A 13,247-nucleotide genomic window follows, 5' to 3' on the forward strand; every position below is an offset into this window, starting at 1 on the left:
ACAACAGGGTGGGTTTAGACTGGACATTAGGAACAATTCTTCACAGAAAGAGGGGTCAGAGACTGGAATAGGCTGCCCAGGGAGGGGGTTGAGTCACTATCTTTGGCTGTGTTTATTAGCTGTGGTGTTGGGGGATATGGTGGACTTTGTGGAATGGGGCTGATGGTTGGACTTGATGATCCCAAGGGTCTTTTCCAACCTGAATTCTACAATTCGATCCCCCTGGGGCTGGGTTCAGCCCAAACCTTTGTGTTCACTCAGTGACAGGGTCTGTGGCCCAGCTGCATCTCCAGAACACAGCAATGAGGACTGAAAGGAACAACCCAGCCCCTGTCTCAGCTGATGGGGACTAATTACAGCCCCTACACACCCATTTTGGATGCATTTACCTCTCCCTCTGTAAGTTCTCAAAAAGAATGGGGACAGGAGCATCCCTGGCCCCTCAGCAGCCAGAGAGCTCCTCCCCTCCCACAAACACACTCTGCTCCTGAGCTTTTCCCACTGCCCAGCAGTGCTTTTATTACAAAAAGCCGTAGGACAGCGCTGTCCCTGCACAGCCCCTCACTCGTTGTGTGTCAGCTGCTGCATCACCAGGGCACACAGACTCACCAGCTGCAGGAACTCGTCAGCACCGTCGGCCAAGCACTTGTCCACTTCCTGCCAAGGGGAAAGGGGGGGTGAGACAGCGCTCTCCTTCCCCAGCCCAGGGAGCACCTCCATGAACTTGGAGCAGGGCCAGAGGAGTCCCTGGAGATGCTGGGAGGGCTGGAGCCCCTCTGCTGTGAGGGGGGGCTGAGAGAGTTGAGGGGTTCAGCCTGGAGAAGACAAGGCTCCAGGGGAAACCTTCAAGCTCCTTCCAGTCCCTCAAGGGGCTCCAGGAAAGCTGGGGAGGGACTCTGGATGAGGGAGGAGGGGGAAGGGTTTGACACAGAAAGAGGGGAGATTGAGATGAGATCTGGGAAAGAACTTTGCTGTGAGGGTGGTGAGAGCCTGGCCCAGGTTGCCCAGAGAAGCTGTGGCTGCCCCATCCCTGGAGGGGTTCAAGGCCAGGCTGGACAAGACTTTGAGCAACCTGGTGTGGTGGGAGGTGTCCCTGCCCAGGGCAGGGGGGGGCACTGGGGGGGCTTTAAGGTCCCTTCCCACCCAAACCATCCTGTGATTCCACAGTTCCAAGTTTGCCAACAGTTTGCTTAATTGGCAATGACATTCCAGCAGTCACACACCTGGGGAAAAATCACCTCCCCAGCCCCCAAGACAGGACAGCTTCTGTACAGGAGGCACAGAAACTTTCTTCTTAAAGAGAAGTTACTTAACCCCCCCTTTTTATTTTTAGTCTTATTTCACACCCCAGAACAAAAAGTTGCATTTTGCAGCTCCCCCTTTGTTTAAGTGCTGACTTAAAAACCTTGCCTTAATTTTCCCTCTAAATTTCTTTTAAAAACCAACTCAACCCACCAACCTCTTGCTGGGGGACCACTGGAACGGTTTAACACGGCTGACAATTCACTGAACCAGATTTCAATCCCTTCACAGGAAATTCCCCAGAGCAAAAAATTTATGTTCTACCAGGAAACATTCAGAACTGAAAATCCAAATAAAGCATTACGCACACTTGGGAGAGGGAGTGAGTGAACCCAAACGAAGGGGTGGGGATGGAGGTGGGGTCTGTAACCCCAGGAGCACTTACCCCCAGCTTCTCTGTGATGGCAGATTTCTGCCTGTCGCTGAAATCTCCGCTCTCAACGACGGCGTCGTGCAGCTGGCTGACGAGCTGAGCTACAGCATACCCCTCGTTGATGAGGTTCTGTGTCAGGGACAGAGGGAAAAGGACATAATCCAGCAGCAGAAATGCTACAGGCTGGAAAACCAACCTGAAAAACTGTCTGAACTGCAAGAGTGCACTGGGCCGTGTTACGGAACGTCCCAGTTTCAGAGGAGGCACCAGGAGTTTGTCTGGAGCCCCGGATCCTGACGGGAGCACCCAAGAGCAGCCGTGGGAGCACAGAGCCATCCTTCTGTCCAACTATCCCTCCAGCTTCTGGCAGTTTCCATCTCAGGCATTTTTTGGGCTAGAGACATTTTCAGCGTTTCACAACCTCCCCTGAATCTGCCCAATCTTATTTAAAATTAGGGGAGCTTTGCATCTCTAGCATCGTGTGGCAGTTTCACAGCCTTCACATTGGAACTGCCACCTACTCTGATTTATTTCCTTCATCTGGCAGTTCCTGCCTCAGACACACACAGATCTGCAAGGCCAAAATACTTCTAATAAAATAAAAACCATGGTAACTAATGATAGGGTTTTTTTTAAAAAAAAAATCAGTAACACCCAGTTCCAAAAGCAGCAAACACTGAGAACAGTAGTCCAGGAAGCCACTGAGGCAGAGAAGTTTACAAAAACAGACCAAGAGTTGGCACAATCTTATTTTTCAAACTCAGAAGTTCAGGAATTTCCCATTCTTCACAGACACCAAGAACCTGTTCTGTGTTAAAGAAAATAAACCCACCTCTATGAACCAGCAGCTTGTGCCTTCTCCAGCAAGATCTATTTGAAGCCGCCACAGTTTGTCAGACAAACTGACTCACTGGTGTGCTCCAAGATTAACCCAAATTATTTTAAAACTGAAGAGTTATTACAACTTTATTCAGATACTTCCCATCGAACAGAGGCTTCCTGAGAGGCACCCCCTGACCGACCCCAGTGTTCCCAGCAGCAGAGGGTCCAGGGGCATAGACACAAACCCCCCCCGGGGCACCAAGGGGACTCTACCTTGGCCAGTGTTTCCAGTTTCTCGAATGACCCGCTCTGGCAGACAGACAGCAGCTCAGCAATTGTTTCTTTGGGGATGACCTGTAACGAGAAGTTACATTTCTGAATTTCAGCTTAAAACTGAAGCTGCTGCTTTACTGTGACAGCTACAAACTGCGTCTGAAGGAGGCCCCTTCAGCATTTCTCCCTCCACACACCCAGCCGCTCTCAAACACGGCTCTAAGACAGACAAATGAAATTCTGAGTGAGAGCAAGGCTGTAATTTTCCTTCTATGTTGGTGACATTCAAATAAACACAGACAGTGACAGTGAATGGTCACAGTCAGCTCCCTAAATCCCAGGCCAGTCGCCTGCTCAGGACACTGCCTCTCTGGAGGACTCAGTCAGATCAGCTGGTGCTTTCTGTGCCACCCCCCACCCAGGCAAACAGCAAACTGGGCTTCTCTCCAGTCCCACACCAGGGACGTACAAAACAGCCCGATGCAACAAGATCAGACAGTAAATCAGAGAAAAACATTTGTCAGATGCCATTATTCAGCTCTGAGCAGAGAAGTGCCACCCACACTCCCCCTCCCCTCATTGTCACTCCCCTCAGTTGAGCATTGGCACAGCTCCGTTTCAAAAATACCTTCTTAATCCTTTGTACTAAGGTCATTCCAGAGTCACAAGAAGTTATATACAACCAAGAACTTGAAGTCTTTATGCAAAGTTGGGTTCCTTTGGTTTAAACAAATATGATTTAATAATGGAATTTCATGCTTCTCTCTCCTATCATTAGTCACTTCTGCCAGGTTTCCTGGCAATTGGGAGTTACAGGTACGTGTGAGTGAAATCCAGCTCTTCCCTGCAGCTAGATAAACAAAACTCAACAAATTCACTCTGGAAATCCTTTAAAACTGTGCACTGAGAACATGCTCAGTGGCCACTGCCTCTGGTTTCACAGACACGAAGACCCCACAACCCTCACACTGAGGGAGGAGGGCAGCACCTCTGGGGATGCGTGTCCAGCCTTAAAGCCCATTTGCTCCTCAACTCCTAATCTCACTTTTCTCACTTTCATGGAATAAGTGCTTTGTTGCTATAGGAACACCTTCACACAAGGTTCAGATACACCTTTCCTCTCAGGTTTCTCCTGTCCCTGTCATTCCAGAAGACATCACTGCTCTTTTGTTAAGCAGCGAGATCCCACACAGATCCCAGGAGAGACGCCGTCACCGCGAATGGGAAGTTGGAAACATCCTGTGACTGAAAGTCACTCCCCTGTGGCATTTCCAAACCCTGTCTGTAAGTATAGATCCTTCCAAAACACACACAGAAACGCAAACATTTATATAAAAGCACCAAAAAGACATTCTAGTTCTACTGTCCCACAAGAGACAGCACATTTTGCACTCGTGGGCAGAATATTTAACTTCAGTTGGAATCACGAGACTATTTTGCCATTGTCCTTGTTGGACACTTGCTACGTAGTAAGTGCACAGAACCAGCCTTTATAGTCCTGGGGGAGGGTGTATCAGTACCACACTGCAATACAAATAGGGATAAGCTGATTTTTTAATCCAACTTTGAGGAAAGGGAGAGCAGGTACCCTTCCCACACCAACACCTCCCAGACTAAGGCCAGCAGGAGCTGTAAGGCAGAGCTTACCCCAGCGATCTCCATCACTATCTTCTCCGTGATCTCCTGCCCGCCCATGAGCCGAGTGGCACTTTGAAGGAAAGTAATTGCTTTTCTTAAGTCCCCCTCTGACACTTTAACAAGGTAAGATACTGCCTGAAAAATAATGTCAGAAAACGCCAAGTTAGATGTTCTTCATTAATTAAAATCCAGTCCGCTTTCTCAGCACATTGATTTTAAAAACATCAGGCAGTGCTGAAGGCAGGTTGTCTCAGGCACAACACACGAGGTACAAAGCAACTTTTCTACTAATACAAACATGTGCTGGCAATTTCAGAATGTAACACGGTTTAACGCAAATATACTCAGCACAGAACAAAGCCCTACAGTTTTGCTTCAGGTTTCTCTGGTGGACATTTCTCTGGTTTTAGCAAGACTCCTAAAATTCATCCCATCTAGGGAAGGAGAATGATACCTAAATGAGTTTCTATCTCCTATTTAATACAGCTGAGCAGTCTGGAAAAACCTGCCATTCCCTGCAATGCCATTACACACTGGATCAAGCAATACAATTCCATGGCAACCACAAAGTTACCTCATTACTGATTTTCACGTGTTCCTTCTCAGACACCTCCAGTAGCCTCTGCTGTTGGATTTTGTCTGACAAAGGCTTAAAGCGGAATTTGGAGCATCGAGATGTTAAAGGCTCAATTATTCTGAAAAAGAGGAAAGTAAGTGCTTGGTAAATGAATGCATGGGTCAAGTCCTTACAGACAACGCATTCGAGGCAGAAAAGGGCAGCACAACCTTAAAACTGCACCACTGGGAAAAAGAAATATTGATACCTAAATATTGTCTTCAGTCTTGTACTCACATAGTTACATCTCTAACTCAAAACTATGACAACTAGTCATCAGCCTCTCAGCGAGGAAGAAAAAAAAAATTGTACAGAATAGGAACAACAACAAATCCAAAGCAGCAACAAATTCCCCTCGTACCTGCTGATATAGTTACAAATGAGGCAGAAACGTGTTGTTTTTGATTCTTTCTCCATTGTGCGTCTTAAGGCTGCCTGGGCTGCTGAAGTCATGGAGTCTGCTTCATCCAGGATTACAATTTTAAAAGGAGGACAAACCTTACCACTGAAAAATGAGAGACCTGTTATCCAGGAGACATGCAACATATAGACCAAGGAAAAAAAACACACAAGTAAAATATGACTTGCTATTTGCAGTAAGTATTTATACCCAATAAATAGAACACATTCAGAGATTCAATCTTTTTTATTATTTTTAGATAACGGGCTACTATTTGTAATAACAGGGAGGACTGAGTTCCCATAGAAAGATCGACACTTGAATATTGCAAAGCCCCTTTGGGGGTGAGGGGGGGGAAGTACTTTTGCTTTAAGTTTCTTCTTTTAGCAACTAATTCAAGAAGGACAGGGAACTGCTGGAGAGGGGACAGCTGGGCCACAAAGATGATTAAGGACCTGGAGTATCTCTCCTACAAGGAGAGGCTGAGGGACTTGGGTCTTTTTAGTCTGGAGAAGAGAAGGCTGAGGGGGGATCTGATCAATGCGTACAAATACTTAAAGGCAGGGTGTCAGGAGGATGGGGCTGGTCTTTTCTCAGTGGTGCCCAGTGACAGGACAAGAGGAAATGGGCACAAACTTGAGTATAAGAAGTTCCACCATAACATGAGGAGGAACTTCTTTACTGTGAGAGTGGCAGAGCACTGGAACAAGCTGCCCAGAGAGGTGGTGGAGTCTCCTTCTCTGGAAACATTCAAACCCCACCTGGACAAGTTCCTGTGCAACCTGCTCTAGGTAGACCCCGCTCCGGTGGGAGGGTTGGACTAGATCTCCAGAGGTCCCTTCCAACCCCATATGATTCTATGTGTTGCAAGCTTCTGGGAAATGCTGACCCATTATTTATATTAGAATTATAAAGTTCACCTAAACAAAAGCAACCATGGGCTTTGTCCTAAGCAAGGAAGTCCACCAGAGCCAGCTTTGATGCAGCACTTACTCCGAGCGGGTTCCAGACGCAGTGAGCTGAGCAAAAGCCTTCACTTTCTCCCGAATCACCTGTATCCCACGCTCATCAGAAGCATTTAACTCAAGGACTCTCTGCCGGAATAATTCAGGCCTGCAAAATTTTTATTACAACATGTATCATTACAAGTGTTAGCAGCTAACAAAGCATATCATCAGTCCTTCTGGCCTTCTCAAATGGCAGGTATGATTTTTGCCAGCATTACTAAATAACATACTTTGTTAAAGGACAGTTAAATCGAGATCATTGCATGTTAGGTATGAATTTCCATTAGCTATTTTTACAATTGCCTCCCAGACTGTAAGAAACAGTGAAGCATAAAGTTACATCAGTTATCGAGGGAAAAAAAAAAATTAGGAAGGTGGCTTCAGAAGCTGAGAGCACCGTACGTCTCCCTACTTGTACACTGGGAGCAATGTGGAAGACCAAGTAAAAAGCCCCAATGCAGCCACTGGAGCTGCTCTGCCATTGCTATGCTGCCAGAAAGAAATCTCTACAAAGTATAGTACAGGCAGCATTTAGCAGCAGAACCATCCAGCACCACCTCTGGTCACAAAAGAGAAAAAATGAACACAGTGGATTTTGAGTTCTGGGAATTCAAACAGACAAACAACATGAGGTTGTCTTCCTACTGTTACACTGGAAGTGGTTCTTTCCAAAAAAACAGCATGAGACAAAAATTAAAGATGCTGATGGGAGGCAGGGGGAGGGACTAAAGTCATGATTAGATGATTCAATCTCAAACCTTCTCATCCATTTTGCGCTCCTGGGTCACTGAATTCACTACTCCAAAACTCCCAGGTGTTACAAGTGAGCTGCTGGATGTACACACACTGAGTTTTAGTCCGACTCCCAGAATCACTTCCAGACACAGTTCAGTGGTGCACAATGGAAAGATTACAATGCAGACATTTTATGAAGTGCTTTGAGATCTAGATGTGGCTAACAGCTTACTGGATATACCATTAAAATTGGAATTCCTTTACAGAGTTCAGTGTGGCACATGCAAGGCATTTCTTTTCATACTCTTTGCTGTGGGATTACAACACATGAGACTAGCAGCCATGGAAGTCTGTATTGGCAACAGACAGGACAAAGGAGAAAGAAATCTTACATTAGAGCTGAATTAGATATTGCTGGAAAAGACCCAGGAGCTACACAGAACAGGCAGTGACCAGAGGAACTCTGCCACATGGTTAGACAATCACACCAAAGCCACCTGACCCAGCTTACCCATAGAGCTCTCTGGCTGCTGCCAGAATCGTGGAAGTCTTCCCAGTTCCAGGTGGGCCATAGAACAACAGGTTGGGAAGCTGAAACAGCAAGGCAGTATTTTTTTAAAAAAAGCAAGTAAACAAAACAAACCACAGAGAGGAAAACTACTGAACATCTGAGCACCTGACAGAACAGAAACTGTCTGCTCCTCCTGGTAAATAATATCAGTCTTTCACTTCTAGGTCATTGCACATAGTGCTCTACAGGAAGACAAACAGTTGCTTTTTATAACACAGCACAAACAAGCTGTTATTTGGTGGCACTATCGTGTGTTCTATCAAAATTGATACTTCAATTTCTATTTCATTTTGGTATATTCCCTCCAGGTCAGGTCTGAGATCACTAAAGCCTACAGAACTTGTTATGACTGCAGTGACACGCACATTTATCCAAGGATGCCCTTCAAACAGTCTGGGTACTATTAGCAGTGCAGCTGTGACAAAATTTGGCACAGGTTGAGTATCTTGTCTGCTCTCAGCTCCCCAGACTGCCTTTTCAAGCCATGCTGAGAATCCTGTGCTGCCATGAGCTCTGCTGCAGCGAGCAGAAGGGAGGTGGTGAAGGCTGGCACTGCCCTGCAGCCAGCACAATGCAGAGGAACCCACCACGAACCACACAGGCACCCCCCGCCACCGACCGCAGCGCACAGCCCCGGCACGCTTCTACCTCCAGCCAAGGATTTTCCACAGGAGGAAGAGACCAGTGGCATTTCTTAAAGAGATTAGGTTAACTGATCTTTCAAATAATCTAATTAATAACCTCAGTATGAAAAATAGGAATGCATTCAAGAAATATGCTGACACAGGAAGATCAAAGCAGCACAGCAAAGACGGCAGGAATAGCATATGATAATGTTCAGCAGCACAAAGCATGAAGTCTCACAATTTGAGAACAGAACTAAATATCTGCTAGATGCTTGGCATTCATCAGCTGGAATAAAATACAAGCTGGCTTTGTCTTGTCTGTCATTCAGGGGAATGGTATAAGGCTGTGTAACACAGTGGTCCCAGGATGTGTGGTTTTAACACAGATGGAAAATTACAAACACTCACACGGGGCAAACAGGACTTTGCCTGGAAACCTACACACAGGCCAGGCCAGCCTGAGTCAAGGCTGATGAATCCAAACTGGGAAAGGTGATTAAAGGAGCAAAGAGCCTGTCTTATGAGAAGTGACTTTTAAAAAGTTTGCTTTTGTTAGCTCAGCAAAACAAAAGCCAAGAAGGAATATGACTGATCTCCATAAATACATCAGAGCAACACAGGGACAAAGAACAAAGTTGGCAAAACCAGATTTGCATAAGTTACCATGACTAAGTTTTGGCTGAAATCAAGAAGCTTTCTAATTAACATAGGAGTGACAGCTTTCTGTATTCCTATTTCAAGTAATAACTCTTACAAATTATCAGGCTGCACTGTAACACTGCTGCCTTCGACAGTAAGGAATGTTCCAGTTGTACATTCTCACAACAAGAATCCAGGAGTCCCCTCCCATCTATAGCAAACAGACAAACCTCTCCGCCTGACTTGATTTCCAGCTCTTAATAATAAAAATTCTGTTTTTAAAAATAAGACTCCACTAAAATTAGATTAGAGAATTTTATGCTGCAATAGCAAGCACTGCAGACAGAATGGGAACAGCAAAACCAGAGACATCCAAAGAGCAGAGCAAAATGCAGGAGTACACAATCCATAATGAGAACATGAAGCAGAGACAGACCAGTTTGATAACAAGCATCCCATTTTAACAACTGAGACAAGACACAGAGAACAGACTCAACTGTGTAGGTGCTGCAAAAGTACAGACAGAAGAATTTCAATCTTCAATCAATTCAGAGTAAATAAATCCATTGCGAGCTTCGCCTGCTCTTTCTGCCAATCCTTCCTTGCTTGTTTCCCTAGTTACTAAAGAGTAAACAGCACTCAGTACTAGCAAACATTTTTTTCAAGTTAATTAGATACCACAACATTATTATCCTGCTGTATCTTTTAGGAAAGCTCCAGGGAGAGGAAATGTTTCCTGAATGATAGCTGAATATTCACCACCAACCATGTTAGGTTAGCACACTGCAAGGGTAGACATTTTCACAGAGACTCACAATTTCATGCCTCTTTGCTAATCCAGACTCCACTAGCTCTCAAAACAAGCATTAGCAGGTAAGAAGCTTTCATAAGAATTTGTTTCCTAATTCTGCTAAACCCGTACTTTACTACTGTTTCTGTTTCAGCCTCGTGTATGCTTGTTTCTCCCTGAAGTTATCACCAATATCTGTGCTCCTGCGCCCAGCACAGCCTAATCCTTTATGTAACTGTGGCCGTATTTTTAAACGGGCTGCAACCCGATCTGGTGATCCAGTTTTCCATTCCTGCCAGGGGCAAGCAGGATACCTGCAGGCATCATCCTGCTCCCAGGAAAGCTGCCACATAGAGTGCAAACCCCAAGTCCTTTTCTAGAAGTTTCAGTTCAAATGGAGATGTCAATTGCAATGATAATCCCTCACCTCACTCAGTCCTTATGTCATCAAATACGTGAAACTGCAAGAATATTACGGCACTCGTCAGTTTCCTTGCAAAAAGCAACAACAGATCAACTTTCTCATCAGTTTCTCCAGTTCAAAACCAGGTGGAGTCTGGTCTCCCCAGTTTATAACAAGACAGATGCCCGCTGTTGCAGATGGAGATATTTCAGGGCCTTAGAAGTCCTGCTCTATCCAGCAGCTCCCAAACCAAGGGCCACAAATACTTACAGGCCGACCAACAAAGGACTGGCTCTCCATTTTCATCCCTAAGGTTTAAATAAAGCACATTACACAAACCTACAGCGCTGTCACAGCTGTTTCTTTGACCTCCCCAGGTCTCCAAATTCAATAAGAACTTCTGAAATAAGTACCAGCCACCTCAGAGTTTAAATTACACTTTTGCCTTTCTGATGGCATGAGTCCTTTTGAGAACTAACAAAAACATCCAAATTTAAAATTCCATCAAATATTTTGGAGTACTTGCATGACTTTGTTCTCAAATGCCTTGCTGAGTTTGGGTAGCTACGGCAAAATACAAAGCCTGGATCCATACGCAGAAGTTGTAATTTGACTTTTAAACTCAGGAAGCAAAAAGTCAGCGCAAGTGCACTGGGCTCATAATCCCACAAACATTGCTGATCTAGAAGCTGTCAGGATTTAAATAGCTGTTGCTCAAAATAGAACTTCACAACCCATCACCTAAGCAATGGTACACGACTGATACGTCCAGACAGAATAGGTGGCAGCACCTCATTTCTCTTCAGCTGTTACTAGTTTCTTGCTAATTACCTCAACTGTACAAATATCCTTGCTGTTGAAACCCAGATTTCTGTGGGTACAACATGACAAGGTCACATTGCAACAGCCTTCTCAAACTGAATCTGGAGACAGGAACTCAGGACAGGAATTATACAAGTCTTTCCCAGCTCTGTCATTCCAGCTCCATTTTGGCTCCCTATGCTCAAACAAATAAAGTACTTCTAAAGTACTTCTACTTTTGCAAGTTATGAGTAAATCAATATTTTCAGATAGAAATAGACTCATATTAGTCAAAACTAGAACTGCAAAGTAAACTGTTGTAAGATAAAATTTTCAAATACCAAAGACTACCCATGCATACGGCACATCAGAGCGTGAAAGGCTTCTTGCATTAAAACTCTGAAAATTGTCCAAATTACTCCTTTTAGCTCTTGGTGAGCAGCCAACCATATCACAACTGTCATTTTCAGAACAGCCACCAGCTACTTCAGTAGGCACTAGCAGTCCATGAAAACAGAAAACAGCTTTTAGGACACAGGAATGACCCTTCTAGGTGAAACAGGAGGCAAAAGAGTCAGGAAAGGAATTGTCCAGATTTTGCAGATGTCAAGAAAGCACAGCCATCTCTGGCTACTTGCTTCATTTCTCCCTTCAGTCCCTCCACCTCCCCACCACCTGCTTCGGAGGAAATCGTCTTTCACTCTGAGTATTTATTAAATTTTTTTCCCGAAGCAAATGCAAGTGTAAACAAAAGCAACTGAAAATGCTTTGCTCACCCTCTTTATATTTGTAGGTCTCGGGTGCCAACACTGCAGTGAAGTTAATGAAATGGTCATACTGAGCTTCTTAAAGCCAGAGAGACTTGCTTGGAAAATAACCTAAAAGGTTTGTGGATCACTATCATAGTAGTAGACCTGGCACTTAAACTTCCCTCATTAGCAAACAGTGTATTTGTTTTAATGTTTAGCAGTTTCGTAGAAGCAATGATAGATCACTAGAGCTGTTTAGGAACAACTGGCAATCCAGACTTTTCTATGGAAGAAAAATTCCCCCTCTCCTCTTAAACACAGATGTCAACATGAGCTGAATAGTAGTGTGGACACAACAAAAGATTTGAAACTATTTTACCAATTAAGCTTTTCCAGAACTCCAAACGGCATCACAGAGTTGACAGTTTTACAATGTTTAGAGGGCTGGAAAACATCACAAAATTCACATATATACCACATCAAGGAAGCCACTTTGCTGGTTTGTAAAGTACCACTGTAAAAAACGATCATTGCTGAGTTAGAAAAGTTTTCAATACTGCTGGATAAAGTTTCTGCCTAAACATATCGATTGGGCAGATGTTATCATCACACTCACATCAGCACCTTCCAAGGACTTTTTCAGCACAGCAACAACTTCATCCTGGAAGGCGACTTCATCCACGTTTCTGGGGCGACTAAACAGAAAGAGGTTAAAAGCAAGTTATTAGCTAACAGAGTTTGAGAAGACAACTGACATGGAGAGAAACGCCATTTCCCTGTCTGATTACATTGGGCACTGAAGAATTACAGCAAACCTTGTAGCTGAGGGCAAAGCCACACCGGGAAACCCAGCTAAGGCCCCTGCTCGGTGTGAGGGAGGGGATGGCACCTCTCGGTGTGAGGGAGGGGATGGCACCTCTCGGGAGGCTGTTTGTCTGTTTCCATTGCAAACACATCGCCCCACCGCCGGGCCCAGGGCAGGGCCCTGCCGCAGGCTGCACCGCTTCTGAGCCCGCAGGGACTTCTCAAAATCAAAGCACTTAATGCACTGTAGCAGCAAGGCACGGCGGCACCTCCTGCTCGGTAACACCGACAGGACTCACTCGGTAACACTGACGGGACTCGGTAACACCGACACCGGGCTCCTACTCAGCTCACGGGGCTGGTTCTCCCCTGCAGCTGAGGCAGCTAAAGCTGCTGTCCCAGGGGGAGACACCCCCGGCGGCAACCCCCTTCGCCATGCACCCACTGCCTCCTCCACACGCCCCCCCAGACAGAACGCCCCCTCACGGCCCCGCCGCCCCCGGAGAGCCCTTACTATTTCTCCACCCAGGGAATGGGTTTGGGCCTCTTGCCCTCCCCGCTGCTCCCCGCCGCGCCCTTCTCCTTAGCAGCGGGGGGCTTGGTGCTGATGGCAGAGGGACCTTTGAGGAAGGCCTGCATGGCTCCGGCCCCTCACGGCCGGCTCCGGCCCTGCACGGCCGCCCCCGCCTCAGCCCGCC

General features: G+C 45.8%; 1 protein-coding gene across 1 annotated transcript; it reads right to left on the reverse strand.

Annotated features, from left to right (window-relative positions):
- Positions 1-490: 490 nt before the first annotated feature.
- RFC4 (replication factor C subunit 4) lies at positions 491-13,244 on the reverse strand. The gene is made up of 10 exons (XM_014939843.1): positions 13,064-13,244; positions 12,362-12,440; positions 7,678-7,757; positions 6,418-6,537; positions 5,386-5,529; positions 4,983-5,103; positions 4,418-4,543; positions 2,771-2,851; positions 1,688-1,804; positions 491-657 (listed from the first exon to the last, which is right to left on the reverse strand). The coding sequence occupies exons 1-10, from the start codon at positions 13,186-13,188 to the stop codon at positions 562-564; spliced, it is 1,089 nt and encodes a 362-aa protein (XP_014795329.1). The 5' UTR covers positions 13,189-13,244; the 3' UTR covers positions 491-561.
- Between the last annotated feature and the right edge of the window lie 3 nt (positions 13,245-13,247).

The sequence above is a fragment of the Calidris pugnax genome, unplaced genomic scaffold (genome assembly GCF_001431845.1).
Source record: "Calidris pugnax isolate Ruff unplaced genomic scaffold, ASM143184v1 scaffold94, whole genome shotgun sequence".
In the NCBI taxonomy this organism is placed as follows: Eukaryota; Metazoa; Chordata; class Aves; order Charadriiformes; family Scolopacidae; genus Calidris; species Calidris pugnax.